The sequence below is a fragment of the Gymnogyps californianus genome, chromosome 1 (genome assembly GCF_018139145.2).
Source record: "Gymnogyps californianus isolate 813 chromosome 1, ASM1813914v2, whole genome shotgun sequence".
Taxonomy (NCBI): Eukaryota; Metazoa; Chordata; class Aves; order Accipitriformes; family Cathartidae; genus Gymnogyps; species Gymnogyps californianus.
The window spans coordinates 122,731,892-122,758,132 of NC_059471.1; the positions used below are offsets into that span (position 1 = coordinate 122,731,892).

The 26,241-nt window shown below is 35.9% G+C and overlaps 1 protein-coding gene across 3 annotated transcripts in view; it reads left to right on the forward strand.

The window, feature by feature from the left end:
• CBLB (Cbl proto-oncogene B) overlaps positions 1–26,241 on the forward strand; it is a 135,030-nt gene that overhangs the window by 80,451 nt on the left and 28,338 nt on the right. For all 3 annotated transcript variants that reach the window (XR_007766526.1, XM_050897680.1, XM_050897690.1), the window contains exons 5-11: positions 1,237–1,393; positions 5,512–5,633; positions 8,012–8,149; positions 9,755–9,842; positions 12,177–12,308; positions 16,189–16,392; positions 25,384–25,569. Coding sequence is in view for 2 of the 3 variants with exons in the window: in XM_050897680.1 (XP_050753637.1) it covers positions 1,237–1,393; positions 5,512–5,633; positions 8,012–8,149; positions 9,755–9,842; positions 12,177–12,308; positions 16,189–16,392; positions 25,384–25,569 (1,027 nt within the window). In the remaining variant the exon portion in view is untranslated. The remainder of the gene's footprint in view (positions 1–1,236; positions 1,394–5,511; positions 5,634–8,011; positions 8,150–9,754; positions 9,843–12,176; positions 12,309–16,188; positions 16,393–25,383; positions 25,570–26,241) is intronic.

A 26,241-nucleotide genomic window follows, 5' to 3' on the forward strand; every position in this document is an offset into this window, starting at 1 on the left:
CAGTCGGTCTTTTTTTTTTTTTCCATAGTACTGTACTACTAAGTAATACACACTTCTGCATAAGAAAATAGTTCAAAAAACTGTAATAAAATATTTTGGCTCTTATAAAAATAAGGCAATGTGAACTAATGAAGATTGCAAGAAATATTGATGAGTTTGTGAGGCCTATGTCTTTTGTCATTTTAGCAGTTATTAACAAAATATTACTATGAATGTGCGAGATCTTGTTAAGTCCTGAAAATAGTTATATATTGGTTAATAGTTATATGTTGGTTATATTTTGGTTAATTAAAATGTTTTTAAAATATCATATAATCTGCTCTCAATGTGAGGCAGAACTTTTTTAAGGGAAGGTGTTATGGCTTTCCAAAATTTGCATTTGAGCCTAATGACATGAGAAGAAGAATTGCTGTTATTGAACAATTTCTCATAGTTTTGAGAGTGATAAAATACAGCACTTTCAAGTGATCAGCCTCATGTCAGATTCCAAATACAAGTACTTGGTTGGCAAAATAACTAACCTGCATTATCTCTGACTATGCAAATAGAAACAGAATTTAACAGAACATAGCTTTGTATTAGAGAGGATGATTTTAATTTCCTTCTATTCTGATTTCCCACCTTTTCCCACATTTCCCTACTGTCTGAAAATACTCCCCATCCTGCAAGAATGTGTGAAGGTGAAGATCTGAGAAGATCTTCTAATATTCATGTAACTGTCATGGGCTATGACAGGCCTTGGACCAGTATCAGTGGTATCTGGTTGATTGCTGTCATGTTACCTGACCAGTGTTTATGAGCTTTAGCTATAAAAAAATGTCATCGCAGTAGATACTAAATTGATGCTTATCATTCTGAGAAGAGAGGCTGTGAAGAAAGAAGTTCTTTACCAAGCACAGAGCTGGTCCTTTACATTATCTTTGAGAGGGTGTGAGGTTGGTTGCTACACCTGCTTGGTAGGATATTTCAGTTTCTGCAGTGTTCTTTTGTTGTCCTCCTAAGGAAGCATGAATATTTATCATTGTAAAATAAATGACACTTTGTTTACCGTGTTTAAAGGAAGGTGAACCGTTCTTTCATTTGCTTAGGCTGCTTTCAGAAAACTTTTTTTTTTTGTCTGTAGAGAAACCAAATTAATGTTCCACTTCTTCAGAAGTCCAGTTCTGACGTCTAAATAAGGTATCAAATCTTAAACGTGTGGTTTCATTAAATGTATTATTTCCACCCCTCTCACAGAACTATAGTGCCATGGAAAGTGTTCAGGCAGTGCCTCCATGAGGTTCATCAGATAAGCTCTGGTTTGGAAGCAATGGCTCTTAAATCTACTATTGACTTGACCTGCAATGACTACATTTCAATTTTTGAATTTGATATCTTCACTAGATTATTTCAGGTAAGATTTGAAAATTTTAGATACTTGTATGAATTTGAGAAACTTAGTGCCCTGAGGTAAGTACCTATGGGTCAAGGAAGTAGATTTTTTGGAATAACTGAAACACTAGAATTCAGAAATAAATTGTGCATTTTTTTTTTTTAGTCCTTCAGAGATGTTTGGTGCATGAACACCTAAATCTCAAAAACTGAAAACATCCAGCAACACCTGCTGCATTTCTGCACATATTTAGTATGATTACAATATCTTTGTGTTTGCTGCTTACTTGTTTTTCACTATTCTTAAATACATTCCTAGAAATGTAGACCTTCAGGTACTTATCTAAGTTTTACTTGTGTTTTCATTGTGCTTTTGTATCTATATATAGTTATATGAAGTGTTTCTACAAACACGTAAGGAAAGTTGCATATGACTTTTTAGACTAAATGTAAGCCTAACTCTCTTCTTTTTGAACATTTTTGCCATTAATGCTCTGCTGTTTATTTACAATAAGGGACTATCTTTGGGAATAGTATTAAATGTATTATTGTTAATAGGTAATATTAATCTGAAATAAGCTCGTATGTCTGTTATATGCCTCTGTTAACCTTGTGTCCCTTCTACAGAACATACTTGAAGTATTTTAGTCAATATAGAAGGCTGTGCTGGTTTGCATTCTTATTAGATGTATTGATTCTGAATTTGTCACTTTGGATATTTCTTTTGTATATAGGAATCTCTGAGGTATACAACCATTTATTTGATCATTTATTTCTTTACCCCGTACAGTGATAAACTGGTGCACAGACTCAAGTTGTGCCAGGGGAGGTTGAGATTGGATATTAGGAAAAATTTCTTCATTGAAAGGATTATCAAGCACTTAGGGACATGGTTTAGTGGGGAGCTTGGCAGTGTTAGGTTAACGGTTGGACTTGGCGATCTTAAAGGTGTTTTCCAACCTAAATGATTCTATGATTATTCTTGAGCCTGTTGGAGATATGTTCAAAATACCAATTTTACGTCAAAGCCTGGACTGTATGTTTGTTCCATCATCCATGTTACTCTGAGATAATCTCTGTTTAGCTTTCTTGGTTTTGCTGTTAGAGGAAAGGGTGCCATTACGAAGTTGATGTTAAGATTTGGCAGGAGATGATTAATGGTTTTGGTTTACAGAGTTTTGATTTTGATCATCTCTTCTCCATTCTGAGTCAAAACTGTATCAAAGTTTAAAATGTTATGGTGTAAGTAGTCTCTCTGTTCAATTTAACCACAATCATTGGTCACCTATTAAAACACACACAGGTTATGGAGGTTTGAACAAAGCTTTGGGGGTTCTCTGATGAAATAATAAACTAGAGAATATAGATCATTGTACTTTATGCTGCATTAGCAAAATGCCCCTAAGCTTTGCCCTTTATGTGGAGCTTGATATGATCAACCATTCCTGTCTGAACGTTGCTGCCTTGGGATCAGTTTCTACTCTGTCAAAGTTTCTCCCTTGTATTCAGTATTTGACAAACTAATATGGTGTTCAGATTAGTAATCAAGCCCAGATCTTGATCTTAGACTTGACTGCAAAATGTCTGAGGCCCATTGGCTGCAACATACATCACTATGAAATGCATTTAAGGTTCCTTTCTGTAGGATTTTTTTCCCCTAAGCATTCTGCTTATGAATAATAACAGGGTTTGGGGTTTTTTTGTTTTGTTTTAATCTATACATCAAATATAAAATTAAATGAGAAGTCAGTGATCTGAGAAGTAACAGTTTGTTCTGACCCTCTGTGGGGTCCTATAGATTGCATTAAACTTCAGGACCGAAGCCTCAAATGAGATTTATTTTCCTTGTTCTGTAAGCCAATGAATATCTGTTTACATTAGTTTCTTTGTGAGGCCATTGCTGGTTTAATTCATTACCGTGCCTTATGCTAGAAAAAGGGGATTGGCAGTACTGATAAATGTAAGGAGAGAAGACTGGTTGGGATTAACTTTTAATTTAACAAAGAAGCAGAGAGAACATTTTTGCCAAACAGATTACCAACTGGTGCAATAGCTGCGTAACTGTTGGAGTGAACTTGCACTGAACTTGGTCTCAGAACCTCTCCCAGAGGTTACATTTTACTTCTCTAGTTTTGAAACAGCTTCTGTAACTATGTGTCCATACACCCACGGAGAAAAAATCCCAATTGTTTAAGTAATCAAAATACTGTTTTGCCAACTGTGGATTGTATTACAGAAAAGCTACGTTTATAACGATGCTTATTCACAGAAGAAGGCAAGACTACTTTTTATGGAGATCCTGTAAAAGTGAAGTTGCTCCCCCTGCCTCCCCACTGTATGCATGCACAGCTTTAAGTGCTGTGTTCTTTGACCAGAGATAAAGTTAGCATGGCAGAATAAGTAGATGCTTTGAAGGAAAGGAACTTCATTCTGTCACTGTTAACATGTTTCGTTAAGTTGTCCTTTTATGCAAAAATATTTCCATAGAAGAGAAAGTGTACAAATCTGTTTCCACTTAACATTTCTGCTTTTGTAATACTCTGTGTTTGTGTGCACAAGGCAAGCTATGAGTTCTTGCCCTTTGATTTTTCAGTCCCACTGTCACATCATTTTCTAGGTATAGCAGTAGTGTGATACTCTGTAGAGAGTCCAAGCATTTGAGGAAGATACTGTCTACAGTCAACTTAGAAGCTTGATGGTTGTGATTAACCAAGGAATTTGCACACTACTTGAATTTATTTTATAATGTATTTTAGCAAGCCTTTATATTACCACAGCCCAACAAAACATCAAAGTACTGAGTGTTTGATCATCCTTTTTGATTTACATGCATGCACTTGAGTAACACAACAGGAGAAAGAACATTGTGTTTTTGTGAAGGAAGTGTGAGTGTTGGTGTGGTGAAAGGGGAAGAGTCAACTACCTTTTTTCTCTAGTTAGGGCAACTAAAATTTTTCATGTGGTGAAGCCTCCTGGCATCCATCTTTGGTGAGGCTGCAGAGAGGAGCTGTCAAGATGCGGTGTTGCATCTAGGATTGTGATTTTTTTTCTCCTTTCTTTTGTACAAATTTGAACACTTGAGGTTTCTTATGGCCTCGGTGCTGAAACCTGACTGTTCTATTTCATGTGTCTGATTTGAAGAGGTGTTAATTTTAAAATAAAACAGGTGTTCATCCATGTTTAAGTAGTGGTTAGGGTTTGCCTGGGAAATGTATCATAATCTCAAGCAGAACTGTTAGGATGCTCTGCTCAAGTGTGTCACACAGACATTTCATCTCTGCCTTACTAGCCCTTAGAAGTCCTTTTAAAGGGAATTTGCAGGGCACACAAGAACACAAGCCTCTTCTCTTGTGTTGCTTAACTTCACCTGCCTTGATCTTTTGACAAATACATAAAAAAAATTCTCCAAACTATTCAGAGGCAGTTTCCGGTCTCTGGAAATGCTGGCAATGAACACTTAATATATTTGTATTAATCCGCTACTTAAAAATCATGCTTCATTTACAGTAAAGGACTGTTTTATATTCTTCAAAGTGATAGCATATCAGGCACATTTCACTGAGTTTTCTGAAGCATTTGCTATTCAGGTCAGCAAAGACTGTGATGAAGTGCTGTCAATATTTGTTTTGTTTTCTGGCTGTAATACCGTTATGGTAACTGAAGAAATCAAGAAGTAAAGAATAAGAAGAGGAATGACGGCTCAAATTAGTGGCTTTATTAGGCTTCATTTGTTAGTGTTACTTATCGTTAACTATGAAAGTGCCTCAGGACCTCTCAAGAATAGGCTTAATTGTGTTTTTATTAAACCATCATGGAGTCATACTCTCCAGGTTCTAAGTAAACATGATGTTTAATATTTTATGTAGCTATAAATGGGAGGTCCCTTAAATTCAAGGTCTTCAAAATCTTTATCCAAAAATTTACACTTGATGTTCTTGGAAAAATTCTTTTGAAGGAATCCTGGTAGCAAAGCTGGGTATATAGGACAGTCTTTTGTACTATTTAGACCTTAACCAAAAGTGTGTATTTTTCAGCTGAAGCTAAAACACTATAGGTCTCTCTGACAAATTGACTTGAGTTTTATTAGAAATATATAACTACCTGGCTGCATCTGTTTAATTGTTTGTCTCCTCTTTTTAGCCGTGGGGTTCAATCTTAAGGAATTGGAACTTCTTAGCTGTGACACATCCTGGATATATGGCATTCCTGACATATGATGAAGTGAAAGCAAGGTTGCAAAAATACAGCACTAAGCCTGGGAGGTGAGAGGTTTTGCTGGTTATTGCTTTCCAAATAAACTTGCTGTCTCAGAAGCTACATAATTATTCTTGGTTCATACTTCTATATTGCATGATACTTACTGCAATATTGAAGGAGTGAATTTTTGCCTTTTTTTTTTTTTTTGGTAACAGTGAATCAGAGAAGTAGTAGGTTTTTTTTTTTTAATACTTGTGATTTTATTTATATCAAAAAGTATTTTTAAAAATAGTTTAATACTAAAGCTCAGAACTCCACATTCAAAAACTGCTGACCTTTTAGATTTTAAGACATAGGAATTTTGTAACCATGATCTGTTTTTTATGCCATAATTCTTCTACAGTGCTATGAAGCAAAAAAATGTTTTGTTAGCACACAAAAATCTAAATAAGTACAAATAAACAGGAAAAAAATGGAAATTACTTTGCTTTTCCTTTCTTCTGAATTAGGTACAACAAGCAATGCATTCTTGAAAAGAGTATTTGAAAATACAGTTTACTTTTCAAAATCTGCATTGAATTGTTGCTTAATAGTAAACTAAAAATCACCTTAAAATCTTTCATGGTAGCACACTTAAATTATGAATTTAATCAGTGCTTATGTGTTCCTTTATGTTCTTTTTTTTTTTTTTCTTTGCCAGTAATGATTCTGTGTCACAAACTCTGCACCTAGAAAAGGAATCTGTCAGATTAAATAACATGACGTGTAGAGTTTTAAAATAATTTCTGTGTGGTGCTATACATACTGAATTATTGAAACTGAACTTTTACAATTTATACCACTTCTGTTGTCCTATTTTTTTCTTTACTCAGATTGGAGAAATAAAAATTCATTAATGGATTTAATCCTATATTAGTTAACACTTATTTTGCTAGTTTTACCTTTCAGTTATGAAGCTTTTTTCCCTGATGTCTAGTTGTCTAACTTTGCTGTAGGATCACATGTATACATAGTTAAAGGTGCATCATTTTGAAACTTGTTAGAGAAGTCTAACAACAGTTGTACCCATATTCTGTACTTGGTTTCTTTTGATTTTTAGTAAACAGTATATATCTTGTTAGTTACCTGACTGGTCAAGTGCATATATACAAGAATCTTGTGGTTCCAGTAGAATAACATTGATTTTTAGCTTGGCACTCATGAACACTACTACGGAAGCTGGATAACTAGGTTGATTTTGAGAGTGGTTTCTATACTTAGTATTTTCTCTTATTGATTCTGATTCTGTGATTATAAAAGAGAAGTAATAGAGAAATTATCCAAAGTTGCCTTTATGTTCTGTGTAAATAGAGTTAGTTTTAAGATAACTTTCTATTGCATATCAGAAAATGACTTTCTGAATTGCTTTGGTGAAATACTGGAGTGTGAAAGAGGAGATATGAAGTGAAATTACTTCTTTAATCTGTCTAAAACATTCTGGAAGTTACGAGATTCTGTTCAAAAGAATAGTTACTACTGTTGGCCCTATTGAAGGTTGTAAGAGCTATGCCAAACTTCAGGGAGGCTAAGATTTCTCATTTTAAACAGTTTGGAAGGAAATAAAATATTGATGTATAATTAAGAAAAACTGCTTTATAATACAGAATAGAGTTTGTGGCATTTCACTGTGGGATGCTTTTCTGAGTGAGGTTTTTGCATATGAGATGGTGTCTGACATGAAAGGGACTAGAGTTTTTAGTAAGAAGAACTAAACATGCCCGATACCACTGCCTATAATCTTCCTTTTGCTCCTACTGTGGGCTCTGTCTACATTGTGTATACTCCCAGCTATCACCTGTAACACACAGAAGTATTTAAATTTAAGTCCAGTTGGGTTGATATTATCTGGTATTTTCTGAAGTAGAAGTGATATTTCTTCTGTCCTGTTCACCTCCTCTGGTACACACAAAATTAACATTGCTAGTAGAGCAGTTTTTATTATTCATCATTCACATTTCTGTTGCATCTAAAGACGTTTTGTATTTCCCCTTCCATTCGTTCAGGTTATTGACCTGTGTGTGCACAAAAAGTACATGTTGTAGCTATGGAGACTTGATAATATAATACACTGTTCTTGAAACGGTTTATGGGCATGTCTAAATGTACGTAATAGGACTATTCGCAGTGAATGTGCAGCTTTCACTTTGAGAACTAAAAAGCAAGCAAATGAAAAGTTGGGGGTAGGGTGCTACTGTTACCTTATTTCTGCCCATGAGCAACTGACAGCATAAAAGATGCAGGTTTATTTAACGTTATACAAAGAACACGTGGCAGAATTGGGAGTCTGACCCAAATCTTCAGAGACCTAATTCAGTGTCTTAACCAGAGGCCATCTTTGCTCTCTTCACTTGTTTTGCTGAACTCTGATTAACACTGACTTTTTATTCATCCTGTTTTTATCAAGCTACATTTTCAGACTGAGTTGCACTCGCTTGGGACAGTGGGCCATTGGATACGTGACTGGCGATGGGAACATATTGCAAACCATACCTCACAATAAGCCTCTGTTTCAAGCTTTGATTGATGGCAGCCGGGAAGGATTGTAAGTACAAATTCCTATAGTCACCATACGTATGAAATTCTGATTTCCTTGTTCTTCTAATGCTTATATGGGCAGTTATTAAAGATCTTTAAAACAGAGAATCTGGATATGGTGTTTAGCATTCCTTTGGAGTTTAAGGACTATCCCTTTTATTCATTTGAAAACCACTTTTTCCAGGTAATTCGATTAACCAAAGTTAACCAAAGCCATATCTCATAGCAGATAAATTCCAGGAGAAAATAAAATTGGGCAGCTGTCACATTGATTCCTCCCCTCCCCCTGCCCCAAGAGTACCAAATGCACTTAAGCTTATTGAACAATTACTACTGCCAGTTACTCATGTGTCTAACTCTGGACAATGATTTGAAAGCTATGTAATTGCTTTTTTATATATTGTGCAGCCAGAACATTTTCCAGGTTCTAATAGTTTACTGAAAAGATTTATAATTATAAGAGAATCTAAGTTTATAAGGAGAACTAGTACATTTTTACTAGGTTGGCTGAAGTAACAGACAAATTTTTGGTGTCAGAATCTTTTCACTGGGATACATGTTTTGATATATCCACATGATCATAATGGGGGGAAAAAAAAAGGAAAATCGATCAGTCCTCAAAAAAAGATTGAGAAACCCTTTACAATCTTGCAATTTTTCTCAGTCCTGCATAGTCCAGTAATTTTTTCCCAGGTATGATGATTTCATACCTGTAATAAAAAACACACTTATAGTGGTAGTGTTTCTACTTGACAAAAACTGAGCAAACAAAAACTAGAGCTGAGAATATTTACTGCAGAGTGAAGTTTTTTGTACCCAATGTAAATATAACTTTCTCACAGTGTGACTTAACAACACGACTTTCAAGAAACTGTTTCCAGGTTAGAGGTAACATAAAGCTGAATGTAGAACAACTTGGGGTCTCTGTAATATCATTTAACCTATTATTAATTTCCCACAGGGTTGAAATGCCCCTGTCGGTTCTTGCTTAAAGTCCAGTCTGCATCTTGGATTCTCAGTGTAGATTCTTGTCATAATATACACAGATTTATATACGTCGTAATATACACAAATATACGCATATATATTATTATGACCTATATATTATTATGATATATATATTATGACACATACATAATATTATATATATCATAATACACACAGATACACACAAATATGTGTTACATTCTATCCTGCTCCATTACTTGAAGTAGTCTATAGAGTCACTGAGCGAGGTGCTCGCAGTGGAGAGATCACTAGGAACATATGCAAGTACAAGCTCACTGTGAAATGAAGATCTAAAATAATATTCTGTTGAGCTACCCCCAGAAAGTTATCTGCTAATCAAAGCTCAGATGCATTCTGGTGGTAGTTATGCATGTGATGTCAAAATCTTTCCTGCGCTTTTATAAATAGACTTGAGCATGTGTTAAAATGCATATGTAGCAATTCAGTTGCACTCAAAAGACGGCTGAGGAAAGGTGATGCGTTTTAGTTGATGTCTACTGTAACTTATTCTGCCACTTTGAAATTTCATAGGTATTATTTAGCTAATAAAAGCTAAAGAAGGTAAAGAAATGTGCATATTTATAACAATCTTCTTGTGATGCAGCTATCTGTTCCCAGATGGACGAAGTTATAATCCTGATTTGACAGGATTATGTGAACCCACACCACATGATCACATAAAAGTCACACAGGTATGTTGCAGAGTTTGTCAGTTATTTTGTAATCTTCACTCTCCTAAGTATCTCATCTAGCAGTTATAATAAGCTTTTATTAAAACGTGAGAAATAAATTCATAAAAGTGAAAATACATTGTTGATAGAAAGGCTTAGATGAAGAACAGGATAATAATCCTTTAAACTCTAGAGCTAATGGTGATGCAGACGGCATGTCTTGGAAAGTTTTGTTTATTCTAAGCCTCTTCCAAGTGAGAAATGTGTTAACGGCTATTAAAAATTTTTCTGATATTTATGTTACAGGTTTATGTATCTTGGTGTTTCCTTGCTAATAGCAGATGGGAATACAGAAATAAAATCAAGATCAAATGATAGTTTTGAAGCCTGAATAGGAATAGTACAGCTTGTTGACAGGTCCAGGAGGAAAAGTATAGTTCATATATCACAAAGATACCAGTTCCAGGGTCTCTCTCCTTTCTTCTTTTTCTGTTGTGAAAATTAAAAGAGAGATCAGGGAAAAGCAACAGAAATAATTAAGTGCCTAAAGGGAGTCACTTTGCAGAGAAAATTAGAATATCTAGATGTGTTTGTAGTCTTGTTAAGTGATAAGCTAATGTGCAGAAGTTTGATACTCAAGTAATAGGAAGTAGCCACCACAAGACAAATGCTTGATTAAAAATGGTGCTGAAATTAACACTAGAAGGTTAAGGTATACTGTGTAGAGCATTTTTCCTGACAAAAGCGTCTGGAAGACTTGAGGATATGTTCAAGGAAAGATATCAGACTAGATACAAGCCATACTGTTTCACATGGTCTTCCATTTCTTCAGAGCAGACTGGATGACCTGCTGAGTCTTCTGTAATTCTGAGTGCTCTATGTGCATTCCACCTCCAGAATATTTTAGAAAAGAAGTATTCATTACTATCTATGGTATTATCAGGAATACCGTTATGAAAATGCCTGTTTCCTAAGTAAGAGAATTCCTAAAAACAATTATCTGAAGAAAGTCTGAGTACTTCCACTTCTCTGACTTCCCTCTTTTCCAGTGTTAAAATAGTAATGAAAGAGTAATGCAGAGATATCGGATGTTTGTATTGCACAGAATGATTTTCTAGCCCATATCCTTACAGGGAAGGAAAAGCAGCTTAGACATTCTCAGTGACATTGTTCTTCACAAGCCAATCATGCTGTATTTTGAATTCACTGAATGAATCCAGTTGCTTCTGAACTTGTAGTTATGAGGACGTCATTAGTTAATTCTGATGGTAATTCAACAGGGTCTGAACTATGTGAATGCTGCCTTAAATAATATATAACTGCAGTAGTTTAAAGCTGTCACTAGAGCTGCTTGAACTATGAAAAGATGGTATAAAAGTGGCTGCAGGGCTAGATTGCTGCAGATGGATTCTTTGCGAGAGCTCCACTGTAAGCATCTTTAGTACATACTGACTACAGCTGCATATATGAGCTGTCTCTTTTATTTTCTCTTTTTCTTAGCCTCATCTCCCCTCCCTTTACTCAGCAGTAGCTGCTTATTTTCCTGTGACCTGGATTCTACTTATTTTAAGCTTTCAAAACTTAGTTTTTCAAGACTAAAAAAGCTTTATTTCTACACAAATGCATTTGATTGCCAGTTTCGCAACAGTACCCAATTCTAGAAAACTGTTCTGGACTCTAGTTTTATCTATTATTTATTCCCCCTGAAGGTGTTCTTATACCGTCCTGTCAGTCTTGTAAGGATACAAAGTACTGAATGATCTGTGCATGACTGTTGCCATGTTATCCTGGGGGGTATTCTTGCCATACTTCCTTCACAAGGGTTGTTTACTTCAGTTAACCATAGTACCATACTACATCCTTGCTGTAGGTAGAAAGCCCTCTTGCTTGTCAGTTTTCAATCCAATAGATTTTATTAGTCCTAAACTCACACCTAGAAAAGGAAATCCCAGTTTTGTTCCCATTCATCACTTAATTTCTCACTTACAACCATGTGTTCGTTATCTTCCTCTTAACTGCAACCAAGGAAAAGCACAATGTGTGCCTTGCATAGTAGTTACATGTGAGAAGTCTTTAGAAAACCTCATAGGCACAGATATTTTAAACTTTTTTTGTAGCATGTATTGCAGTATATCATAGGTTTGAAGAAGCAAAAAAGCAAGCTGTTAACAGCTACATGTTAACAGTAACCTTAGTGTGGCTTTTAAATAGATCAGTAGCAATGGTTTCCTTGACCAATAAGTGGGTTGGAAAACAGGGGACTCAGAGAAATGTTTGTCACTACTGGTGCTTAAGTATATTCTTTGTGAACAAATCACAGTAAAGAAATAATCACTTGACTTTCTTTTGTTACAGGAGCAGTATGAATTGTACTGTGAAATGGGTTCCACTTTTCAGCTGTGTAAAATCTGTGCAGAGAATGACAAGGATGTGAAGATAGAGCCTTGTGGACACCTTATGTGCACTTCTTGTCTTACAGCGTGGCAGGTACTGTCATAGTTCAGTTAGTGGAAAAGAGGACGGATTTCTCTGTTACATCTGTGGGTATATGTTTACTTTTCCAGGTACTCAGTAAGAGGGTTCAAGGACATACATATTTAAAATTATAAACTTTTTCATTTTGTGGACCAAAATCTGTGAAAAATAAAGTTCTAGGAGTCATTAAAATCTGGACTGGTAGGCTTGCCAAGGCCATTTGCTGACTGCTGCTAAATGGAAACTATTTCCTAAGCGCAGTATCTACACAGACAGTGAAAGCTGGGCATTTGGTGCCAATTCAGCCACCCAGGTCACTTCATGATGTATTCAAAAGGTATGAAGAGGACAGGTAGCAGCTGGGAGTAGATAACTGACTAGACAGCGTTTTATAAGGAGACAGGATGTCTTTGGTGAGAGAAGGATTCAATCAGTAGTACAAGTTATGAAATGGCCCGTTGAAAATTAAGCTTAGGATTCGTGTGTTTCATGTTAATAATACGTAAAGCACTAAACTGCCTAGCTTTAGATGATTGTTGGGCTAAGAGATTGAATGGAGGGGAAACTCTGATCTCTCAATGTCATTTACAGAATATCCCAAAAAGCATAGAGACTTCCTGGTGACACAGGTTGGTGTGTTTTGTCCATCTTGTTCATGGACATACCAGTCTGTGGGAAAAGGGAGGACTGGTACCTTTAGTTCAGTGCATTTAACAAGCATTTGACTTAAAATAAAAAGCAGAGGTCATTCCTCTTTACAACTTCAGACTTTCCCCAAATAGGTGCTTCTCAAACTGAATCAATTCTGCCTCCTTCTCCATGCCCCTTTCTTCTGTCGTATCTATATTTTGTGGGGAGAAGTAAGGGTCATCCCGTTCTCAGGCAGGACTCTGTTCAACAGTTAGGCACCAGTCTTTGGTTACAAATGTAGTGAGAAGAGTAAAAAGAATCCTTGACTAGTCCATTTTTGACCTGGTTTTAAATGAGTTCATCTCAGTCAATGAGTTTTCATTCTCGTGTTTGAGATATGAATTAAAGTACTGTAGTTTTTCTTTTCAAATTCCTAATTAAGAAATCATCATTGGCAAGCCAACACAATGTATCAGAAGTATCATTTGAGTTTTTCTTCCATTAGCAATAAAGCTGCTGAAAAAGGAGTATTCTCAGTTTCCGATTTTGTGTTCTTTCTGAAATCTGAGTTTGATACTCCAAACGCAAATCTTTCAAATTGCCCACAGATCAGAAATTCTGAGAAAATTCCGTTTTAGACATACCCAAATAAGAATATTTATTTCACTACTAAGCAGCTGCTGAGCTGGAACAATATTTCTCATTTCAGGAGTACCCTTTCTCTGTTCTTACCAGTTTCATTCTGAATGACAAACATAGAGGTCTGACTATGTTAATCTTTGACTTAAAAAAAATTCTGAGGTCTGTAGTGCCTTTTTTTTTTTTTTTTTTTTTTTTGCTTAGCTAAAAGGACTAAGCAAAAGGACTGAAATCTTTGTACTTTTGATGGCTGGGTGTCTCATAGCATGGTAGCAGCATGTTCCAGTGTTGTGCCAGTGATGTGCTCTGATTCTGGAGATTTAAGAAGCTAAGGTCCTCAGTACTTTGGCCAATGGCTAGGGATTCAGGAAGAGGACAACAAAGCATTTTAGGCTCAGAGAACTGACATGTTTGAAAACATCAAGCTTCATCAGAACAGTGCAACCAACTGTAATCGTTCAGGTACATTTCGGACTTCATTACAAATTTAACTTTTGTATAATTAGTCAATGAAGAAATATTACACTGTTACAGTGTCAGCTGTTGTGAGCTTCTGGTGGGCTAGTGTTTAATTGGCAGCATAATGGCTCATTAGACATGCCTCAAGAGGTCCAGTACAGATGTTTTCACTAAGCAGAAAAAAATTGAGTGAGCAACATCAGATCTGCATAGAATACTAAGGATGATTGAGAGTTGTTCACCTTTATGGAGCTCAGTCTCTCAAATAACACTTGGTTTAACTGCTCCCTTTTTGTATTATGCAACAGGAGTAAAATGTCATTTTCTTCCACAGAAGTCTATTCTTGTCTAAAAACTACATGTCTGGACTTGATTCTAAAAGCGTATGGGCATATATGCTGCATTGTAAGGTTCACAATACCTACTCTCTCAATATTCTAAATAACCTTTCTGTGGGCATGGACGAACGTGTGTATTCATATAGACATCTCAGATCTCAGTTTTAATTTCTCAGTTGTATTCATACTGTTGAATACAAGTCTCTGCTGCTGTGATTGGTTACCCAATATATTTTGGTGAACTTAGTGCTTTTGAAAAGAAAGGAAGGAAACTACTAGTACAGACCTATTTGACAACATGGATACAAGAAAGCCTTGAAAATGAAAAGCTCTGTGCCTCATCTGTAAGGCTGTTTTTAGAAAATGAAACTAAAGAATTGTATGAGTGAGGGAGGACTTCTGTTCACTTGGCAGTGATTACTGCAGTAGGTCCATATAATTTGAAGGTGCTCTTTGAGGTAGTAAGTGCTGTTGATCAGTCCTTTGTAATTAGGATGCAAGGCTGCTAAAAGTAGATTACATATATCTTTCTGTACAAAATGAAAATCCTGTACTAACCATGCAAATAGACATGACTGTTGTCAGGAGGCATCATTTATAGTTATCTGGCCTTGGGATACAGTTCTTCCACAAACTGTAAAATCATCTGTCAGTTTACTAAGACTGGCAAGTTTCAAGATAAAAATAATGCTAGAAAAAAAATTAAAGCTGTCCTTACATCTGAGAAATCAAAAAGCTGTGCTTGCTTGATGATATTTCAGGATAGGTAGGTAGGTTTAGAATTAATTTTGGTGTTTGTATCTTTTTAGCTGTCTGTCTCCCTGACTGCAAATATGACACAATGTGATTTCTGAATTCAGATTGAATTATCTTGATCTCTCAAAGATTCAGGGCTCTTTGGGTGTGTGTTTTTTTTGTTTGTTTTTTTTTTTAAATTCAAATCTGCATTGTGCCTCTTGATGGAAAAAATTCTTTATAAGTGCTTGAAAGACTTCTCTCTGATATTTTTGTTCATTAGTAGTCTGAAATCTACTTTAAAGGCTTTTTGATAACTTCTGATGAGGAAAAAAATATTTCTGAAATCAGTAAAAGGAATGGAAGTATGACTGCTTGAAAATCATTTAACATGACAATCACTTAGAAATTAAAATTCAAGTAATTCTTGTTTCTGATAACATGTGACAATAGTTCCTTGTTTTACATAATTTACTGAAAATGTAGTAAGGTCCTGGTTTGTTACTTAAACATGTCAAAAAATGTTTGTAGCTTTAGATTTTCTGTATGCATATCGCTGAGTGATGGTAACGTGGCAGCCGTGATGGACTATATATATGTTCTTCGGAGAATAAGAGCTGCATGCCCTAAAGCTCATCTGCATTTTCTAACTTAAAATGAAAAATGAATACTTTATATTTAATATAAAAGATATATAATAAAATGAATTCTTTCTGTCTACACACCTCGCTGCCTTTCCTCTGAAGGAATAGGAAAATTGTAATCCTAAAAGGCAAGGTGTTACTTCCTGACCTGTAATACTAAGACAATTATAATTTTGGTGCTTTATAGAGATAATGGTTGCATTTTGATTAGTTATTTTTAAGTGAAGCTTAATCTTTTGAAGAGAGGCAGCTTTAAAAGCACAGTCATTTTACCATTTACTATAGTTAAATATCTATGAATCTGTTTCCTTTTTACTCCAGTCCTTCTTTACAAGCTGTTAGAGACCTGTTAAGGGCATTTTTATGTAGAAAGATATAAGACCTACTTTTTAAATTACTTCTATTTTTTATTTTTAAAAATGTATGTACCTTTTTGTCTTGCTGTAGGAATCTGATGGCCAAGGCTGTCCTTTCTGCCGTTGTGAAATCAAAGGAACTGAACCAATCATTGTGGATCCCTTTGATCCAAGGGATGAAAACTCCAGGTGCTGCAGTATTATTGATAGCTTTAGTATGCCCATGTTGGACTTGGATGATGATGATGATAGAGAAGAGTCTTTAATGATGAATCGTTTGGCTTCAGTCCGAAAGGTAAATTTTCAAATATTGTACAACAGGTAAAGCTATATGTTTGTAAATGATGCTGCCTGTAACTTTAAACATGAGAGGTTGCACTTCATGCCCTAGGTTTCAGCAACTCACTGAACAGTTCTCAGGTTGAAAAACAAAATGCATCAATATTGCAGCAATAATACTGAAATTGAATAGGAGGAAAAAAAAAATTCCAGATTCTCAGCTGATATGAAATGAGTTAACTCTGTTGATAATGGAGGAAGCATGAGTTTGCACCAGCTGAGACTGTTATCCAAAATACGCTGTATGGACAATTCCCTGAACTTTTATTTGTAAGGAACAAAAAATTTCATATATACAGAATATATTATTAGTTTTCTGCACATGTGTGTATACACATGCACAGAATGTTTTAGGATTAAACTTGAGTTTCTAAATAGGTTATAAATGCTATTGCTTTGTAAAGGTGACTTGGAACCCAATTCGTATTGCACACAAGTAGCTTTTAATCATGGTTCATGTGAGTTGTCTATGATTTTTTTTTTTTTTTCTGTATTTTTAGTATTAGGTACTTTTAGCAGGGAAAGTGTATCTGAGATCATTCATAGTGTCTTTGTGTTTTGGGATGTTTTTTGTCCTGAAAGTGCTCTACATTAAATTCTGGGATCTTTCTTTGGTCACAGGAGATTTTATCACTGATAAATGAGCACTATCGTTAGCAACAGTTTATTTTATGTTGGTAGTTTTCACTACTGTATTTTAGCCTGGAATAGATATTGTCATAGGCCATGCAACACTGAATTTTACAGTGCATTTTCTATATTTTACCTTTTACTATGGTCATCTAGATTGAATAGTTGCCTTGGAATTAATTCTGTAACATCTTACCCTTCCATTTCCTTATCATTGTATTTGTTTAAAAAAAAAAAAAAAAAAAGTGTTTTACCCTCATATCTGAGAGTATCTGTCAGTTAATATACATACTTCTGATATCCTTCCTAACCTCTTAAGCCACATGAATCATTCTTGTGTTGTGTATGTAATACAACATGGCCTGCCCTTGGGAACAGTTTATCCTTCCTGCCTGGACTTAAATTGCAGTCTGCAGCCTGACCTCTGTGAGATAGCCTTGAATTGATGGGCTTTTATAACACTATCACTTCCATGAGAAGGCAAAAATGCATTATGCTTTTATCGAAAGAAGGAACAATAGGCTTTACTATAAGAAGTCTTGTTTTCAGTATTCACCAAGTGCTTGAGTGCTTTGGTGGTTGCTATTTTTATGTCATTAATTTCATTGTTCAGTGGAAGAAACCTACTAATTATCCCTGAAGTTTAGGAACAGCATTTTCCACTCTTTGCTAGCCTCTTGAAGTCCTTGCTTGAAAATGTTGAATTATCAGGTCATTTGGTGATTTTCAGCTGTTGTTTTCTTCTTAAAACTGTTACCAGTGGTTGTACAGTGATGCTCTTAACCACACCACCTGTGTGGAATATGGCATTATTTATATACACTTTTTGTTAGTAATGCCTTCATCAGCCTTGCCTGTTTCTTTTAATCATTATTTGTTTTTCCTGCTAAACAGTGTTTCTGCAGAGCCTGCTAAAAGAAATTCTTTTTTTCGTCTATGACATTATGTAGGATTTTACTCTTTTTGAATTTTCTTTTGTTTCTTGTTAATGCTGTTAATACGAACATGGTGCTGCATAATGGCTGTGTTGCAGTCATTTGATTTGTTGAAACAAGTGGAAGTTAGATGACAAAGACAAAAATATACTTCTTGCAGCCAACCTGCTGATGCTGTTGTTACTTTGTCCCAATGAACAAATTTTTCAACTCTTACTTTATTGCAAGGATTGTCATATGCTTTTTCAACATAAAGTTGTTAATCCTTGAAAATCAAATGGGCTGATTTTGTCTCAAATCAGGTGGCTAGACCATGTGGTATTACTGAGAAAATCTTCTTGTGGCATATCTGGCTAGTAGTGAGCTGTGATGTTAAACTTGCTAGAAGAGGAAAGTTCCAGGGACATGAAGTCCTAATGAGAGTGACTGTAGGGCTTCACGATGTGTTGCGGAAATATTCAAATCAATCCTTCTTGTCCTGAAAGCCTTGTGGGAGGGGCACTGTTAAAATGTTTCTAAGCTGTTACTACTGGTTTCCACTATCTTTGGGACATGGAAATATATTCGTAATGCAAAGAATAGTTGCAGTAAGCTCATTCTAGAAGCATGCACAGTCGGGGTCATCACTGATTAAGGGGCCTGGGTGGGTTTTTAAGTGAACTCTTATCGACAAAAAGAAAAGCTGAAAAACACTTTTTGGAATTGTCATTAAAGTGTAAAGAAGATACAAGTTTTTAATCACCTGCTCTACCTGTATGAATTATGAATATAAGTTGGATATCAGAAAAATACCAATTCTGCAGTTTATCACTCTGTCTCTGAAGCATACTCATAAACTGTCAGAGGTATCTAAATTAAGTCCCTGAGGGACCTCAGACTTTAAATTGCTTTAAGGAAAAGAATAATCACAAAGCTACTTACTCATTCTTTAATAGTATGAGTAAATGGATACACTTTAAGAAAACTGAATCATTCTTGCTAGGTATTGTGTATGAGACAGCAGCAGCAACAGATCAGCTGTAGCAGAGGCTTTAGAGAAATCCACTGCAATTAGTCTGTTTATCTGCCTCATGAAGCAGCTTATTTTTTTTAACTTCCAAATTATCTTCAGATATTTCTTTATGAAAGAAGGATGAAGAGTGGTGCCAAAACCTCTGTTAATTGTCTCATCGCTGAGAAATTTCCAGCCCTGTGGTATCAGATTAGCTAATGCAGTTATTGCCTGAAGTGTTCCTTTTCTCAGCTCTATAGCGTTTATGCTAGCCAAGCACAACGTTATGAAATGCACATTAAAAAAAATGTGCAGATTACAGACTCAGGTAAATATTCAAGATGACTTTTTTCATTTTTAAAGAGGGCATTTGAGTCTCTAGTAGACTACGTTTATTATTCCATAATGTTTAATATTCCATTGTCCCAATGAATTAAGAGTTATCTGTCACTTTACCTTGTATAAGACATAACTTGATGCACTTCTTTTAAAAAGAAAGAAAGAAAATAAGGGAAATGCATAGTGCAGGAGTTCTTGTTAAGAGCAAATAATTTTGAATTCATAAGTGCTGAGATAATTGTTTGATCTAATAATACTACATGAAAACACAGAGGAAGGCCCTAGCAGTGTAGGAAACTATGAGGTTTTCAGTAGCGTAAAGTGAATTAACATGCTCTAAAAATGCTTTCTTCTAAAACTAGATGGAGTTACTGTCTTCTCTGAAATTAATTTCCTAGCTGTCTGAATGCATCAAAAACTTTGATTCACACTGTTACTTTAAAATAGTTATAGGAAATTGTCAAAGCTGAACACCACTATTTGTCATGATTAGGCTTCTTCCAGCAGATGAGTTAGGTCAAACTTAACAAATTATGACAAAAGACCTTGGTTCTCAAAATATGGGAGGAGACTATGTTTTTGACTCCTCCCCCTTATTTCCATATTATTAAATTTACTTTTTTCTGGTAATGAAAAAAGGCATGTATTATGAAGTAATAATGTTTTTAATTTCATCATATAAAATACAGGAATGTCTAAAAAAAGACTTCAGATACATATCCAGGTATTCCCTTCAGCTCTACATTCTTAACTCATATACATATGTCACTTCCTTCTCAGTGGTACACCTGGTTTGTGAGAATTTATTAAAATCATGCTACACAACAAGAGAGTCCTTAACTGCTTAGTTACTAGTATTTGAAAGAGACATAAATGCTGGGAGGCACTGTGCCTCCCTTAGTTAAAATGTATTTTACTGATTCCCTTCGGCAGTGTAGTCCTGACTCTCACAACCTTAACTCCCTCCTTCACATGCATTTTCTTGGGTCAGCAAAGGAAAGATCAAATAAAGAACAAACCTGTCTATGTAAAAAATGTTTACAGCCATCAGTGTCAAGTGATGTGACTTTATATCCTCATACAAATTTTTAAGTCCAGATTATACTAATCTATCTAGATCACAACTTATCCTAACAAGAAATAACAAGTATGTGAGTTACTCTTCTCTGATTATAAATAAAGAAACTTCAGGGAACTACTTGGAAATGAAAAGTCCGCTTCTGGTGTTGGTCTGCTTGGACCTTCTTAGATGACTGTCGTGGTTTAACCCCAGTCAGCAACTCAGCACCACGCAGCCGCTTCCCCCTCCCCCTCCCAGTGGGGTGAGGAGGAGGAAAGCAAAGGAAAAAAAAAGTAAAACTTGTGGGTTGAGATAAGAACAGTTTAATAACTAAAGTAAAATATAATACTAACAATAGTAATAATAAAATATAATAATAATAGTAATGAAAAGGAATGCAACAAAAAGAAGGGGGGGGGGGGGGAAGGAAAAAAAACAGTGATGCACAATGCAATTGCTCACCACCTGCTGACCGATGCCCAGTTAGTTCCCGAACCGCGATCCGCGCCTCCCGGCCAACTCCCCCCTGTTTATATACTGGGCATGACGTTCCATGGTATGGAATACCCCTTTGGCTAGTTCGGGTCAGCTGCCCCGGCTCTGCTCCCTCCCAGCTCCTTGCACACCTGCTTGCTGGCAGAGCATGGGAAACTGAAAAGTCCTTGGCTTAAGATAAGTGCTACTTAGCAACAACTAAAACATCGGAGTGTTATCAACATCATTCTCACACTAAATCCAAAACACAGCACTGTACCAGCTACTAAAAAGAAAGTTAACTCTGTCCCAGCCGAAACCAGGACAATGACTCATTATGCAATTTGTACATCAGAGAGTTTGCTCCAGCAGGACATTAACAATCAGGATAATACTCCTCAGTGAGTCACTTGTTAGGATTTGTGTTGAGTATGCTTTTCATATGTGCCTATCTGGCAGAAAGGCATTTGAAGCTAAAACTCATGATTCAACAGCCTGACTTAATTTTTCCATCAGAAAAACCTTCACTAGAAATTGTCATCAGTGTCAGAAGCAGGCTCATTCTTGAATTCACAACCACTAGGGGCAAACTGATACCAGTATATCCCAGTAATAAATACACCTGATTAAATAACACAAGCGTGGTCCGCTCTGCAGTACAATTGCAAAGTAAGTCACAGCTGCTTTTCCCTTGGCAGCAGTCATGCCAACCAGATGAAGTCCATGTTGTTACAAAGGAGTCTGTGTTCTTTTCCTTAATAACATCTTTATTGCACAGGTCTCTGTGTGTTGCAGCAGAGCCCCTTTGTTTGCTGAAGGTCTGTCTTCTGTCACTGCCAGTTCATTTGTATTAGTTTGTGTCTTAATCGCTTGCTTGTTTTATCTTTTTGTCACTGTGCTGCTCCTGTTACTCCTTTATTTCCAGTGAATAGAAAATACACAGAAATCTCCAGTAGGTGACAAACAGAAAAATTTTAAATCTCTTTGTCCTTGGGGAGTCTACCAAAAAGAGTAGGTATTATGTACATCTGTTAATGCCCTGGTATCCACATGAAATGCAACTATCTTGTTGGCCTAGCTGTCAACAAACATCAAATGATGCAGCTGGACAAGTTGGATGGGAGTGGACAGGAAAAATACGGGTTTGTTTATAATGGGAATATGATGGGAGTCTGATATTGAATGCTGAAGACAACCTGTTTGTTGCTGTGGAATATTTTGTTTTGTTTTATTTTTAGTATCAGTTGATCTAAACAAAGAATCATAATTTTTAGTTTCTCCCAGCAAAGCATTATCTCTTACTTCGGCACCAAGCAGTGATATGGATTAAGCTTCCTTGTAGGGGAGAGAAACTGCTTTTGCTTGCAGCTATTTCCGCGCCCCGCCCCGCCCCCCCCATACCTTGTAAGTTATTCTTTAACCTGTTGGTCATCATCAGTTCCCTTTTTGAAATCGCTGGTTCCCTTTTTGAAATCTCTGGGGCCACAACATGTTGTGATAGCATTGTGGCCGTAGGCAATAGTAGTTCAGGGGACTGAAAGATTATTTTGCCATTTTGAAAGAAGACATTGATGTAAGCTTAAATTGAAGTCCTTTCACACACTTACTACTTTGAAAAATTTCCATTTCGTTTTGGCAGTTGTGATTTACCATCCATGGAATATGGTGGGTAGAGATAGCTAAATACCAAATATATATGGAACTGGAAGTTTATCACATAAATTAAATCTCTTGCTTCAACGGGGTTAAAAACATGTCAGGTTTTAAGAATCTTGAACTTTTATATGGATGTTCATATTGTTCTAGTTTTTGTTACTGCCTACTACGTATTAGATGTGTCTTTCAGCCACTTGTTTCCATAAATCTGAAAATAGCATCGGTCCCCACTGCGTTTTAAATGTGAGTATTTCCATGATTACTATCTCTGCTGGAGCTGGACTGTTATTGTGGCAGGAGAAAAGAAGTCTGACATGGATGGTGGGCTCACTGAGGGATGAGCGTATCATTTTGCCTAGTGATTTTTACAGCAGAACTGTGTAAGAGAAGGTCACCATATAGAAACAGTGATGGATATTCTTAAAATGCTATCACTACAATGTTGTTCACTTAGCTGTGAACTACATGCAGTGTGGCACTTGAGACTGTCAGGTTGCTCTCTGAGGAAGTTCCGTTAATTAATGTGATGGTATGGCAATTAGAACATCTTAAATTCCAAACAAGTGTTTCCTGTCCAGTACTCTGTTTTCAGTATTTCCTATTTTTCTTATTCTTTGTTTCCAACTCCTGTTACAATATAGGATTGTTTCTTAGTTCTTCTGGAGCAATTCCCTGCTGACTGAGTATGTTGTGCAACACCATAAAATGTAGAGACTTACTACAACACTTTCATTTATTTTAAATAATTGTATCTTTTTGGACATGTGACCTGCTTATTTGGTTCTATTTCAGATAATTTGGGAAATAAATTCATCTCCTGTCTGCTGAAGCCAAAGCATTGAATATATTATATTACATGGCTCTTGGCTTTCAGGAATGCTTGGTGGAGGTATAACTAAACTTTGAAAGCTAATGCTATTAAATGATACAATGCTTATTATGCTGTTTAACTGATAGATGCTTTCTGTTAAGGAAAATTATTTGACATTCAGTTTATAGTCATTTTATAATTACAGTTGCTCAGGCATGCTTGCGAGATACATATCTAGCTTATTTATTCAACTTTCCATAATGTTCAGAGAGGCTAAGCACCTCAGTCATTCATGTATTTATCCTCATAGTCTTCCAGTCAAGGTCAGGGGCATTCACCAATTAAAGGAAACAAAATTTAAGGACTATATTCAAGCCATTTAATATGAACATTGTGACCCCTTCTTCATTGAAAAGAGAAACGGGGAAACTTCTGGTAGCCATGAAGAGCGCAAATCTTGAATTGCTCAGTCTCTTGAAGTTGAATGTGTAGTTGTGACACGAGCTTACACATGTAGACAAAGTGGTAAGACCCTAACCCTAAAAAAAAAAAAAAAAAAAAATCATTCTGGCAATGGAATTGCCCCTCAGCCTTCCAGCTCTTCGACACCTCCTCACTCCTCTCTCTTACTTTTTCTTGCAATGTTATCCAGTAACGCTGTGGTGGCTCCTATTTTTGAAGGAAATCTGGTAGCAATCCCAATTGTATAGAACAGAATATTAAACTAAGCTGTAGTACACAGAGCTTTGAGTAAGGAGTCAGTATACTAGATCCTTTTCCTGGATCTGCTTTTGAATTTGTGAAGTTTTCAGATTCTTTAATGTAGTCACTATATGTAAAGAAAGGTAATGTTGTTTACTTGTTTACCTTGTTAAAGATCTTCCTAGTCTCATCCCTGTCATCACTGTGGGAAGTACAGCACTGGTGAGAAAAAGCTTATGAAAAGAGGGGGAAAGTTTTGATCAAAGTGATTTAGCTTAAAGATGGGTGCATTTTTGTGAGCAATTTTTTATGCTTTCCTTAAGAAGATGGCAGATTGTTAGCCTCTATAAGCAAGTTATACAGCGAGAACACTAGGATGCCTCAGTGCACAAGTGGCCTGAGGCTGATGCTTGGTGTGAATGTCTTCCAGCTACTCGTGTCTACTGTCAGGGAAAGCACAGAACAGCATAAACATCCAGGTTTGCTTACAGTACACTGAAACAACTACAGTGAGTTCAAAGAAATAACTTTTAACTCATTTATGCAAACAACTGAACTGTGTTTGTTAAAACTGAGCCAGATGAGGTTCAAGAATTAGTTGCAAAAATGGGTGGAGCCTATATTGAGGATTGAAATCTTTGGTTCTGATGAATTTGGAAGGACAAGTCAGGAAAAAAAAAATCCTAATTTGTCACAGGGGGGAGCATGTTAAGAGAGTGTGTGTGTGTGTGTCATTAGTTCAATATTTGCTAAAATGATAAACTGAATTGTCCTGAAATGATTTTTGTAAATCAGCAAAGAAATGAAGAAAGAATTCTTTGCCTGCTGGCTTGCTGACGATTTTGATTCTTAAGTTTTCAGAAGACACATACATTCTATTTTCTGTGGAAGTATGATTTGAAAATGGGCTGTAGTTAACAGACAGTGTCATAGCCGTCCAGCTTTTAAAAGTAATTTATAGAATTTTAGGTGGAGTACTCTCTATTAATAAAAAGGTTATCAAAAGTAGCAGTACTACAGTAGAATCTCTATCTACGTTTGTGATTGTTTCCTTTTGTATGGCAATGATTGCTTGATTTTTAAACAAATTACTGGAATATATATTCTTTTATTTTCATCACAAGTTAACATGGATCTTAGTTTTGAGCTCAAATGACTTGTAGACTTCTTTTTCAGTAACTGTAAGATGAGCACATATACTGTCTGTTAATCAAAAGAGCAGCAGGGTGTCAGTTATGATAAATGACTGTTAGTAAGTACCTGACAAGTATTAAATGTTTTAGTCATGAAATGGAAGTTTTATACTTGATCATCAGGTAAATAGTAGTATTTTTTTTTTGTCTTGGAAGTGCAATGAGAGGCAGAATTCACCAGTGACTTCCCCAGGATCTTCCCCTCTTGCACAAAGAAGAAAACCACTTCCAGACCCCCTGCAAATCCCACATCTTAGTCTTCCACCTGTACCTCCTCGTCTGGATCTTATTCAGAAGGGAGTAGCACGGTCACCATGTGCCAGCCCAACTGGATCACCAAAGGTAAGTCTTACTGAACTATTATTTCTTTATATACGAATATTGAGAACTTGTATTTGATTGTTTTCAAGGTGAGCTTGCTTGTTTCTTTTGGAAGATTGACTATGCTGAAATTTTCCATGTGTATTTTCTTTTTCAGGAGTTTGCTCTGTCCAAAAGAACTTTAATTCCTTGTGGCTTAGAAAAACTTTAGATTAGATCCACATTGATTACGTCTCTTATCTCCTTCAGTTGACTTTGGCGAGTGCCTGTCGCTTTGCATAATACCTTACATAGTCAGATGTTTACAGCTACATGTGTTGGTCAAATGTGACCTCTGATTATATTGTACTTGGTTATGGTCAGAATTTTAAAGACATTGCTGTAATGGATCAGTTCTATAATAAACCCTGATACATGAAAATAAATAGAAATGAAAGTTTCCTGAAAATAGATTTAAAGGTCATTATCTCATTAAAATTATATGTTGTGCTCTGATGATGATTTATGCTCAATTTCCACAGTATCCTTACAAGAAAAATATGTGCAGATACACTGCTTTCAAAACCTTAAATGGCATATATTAGGACTCAAGTTTCAAGGAAAATAATAATGACTCTCTGGCTAATAAATTGTATGCTGTGTTTTGTGAAACTAATGATAGTAAAGATTTAATGATTTTTTTTGAGTGGATAA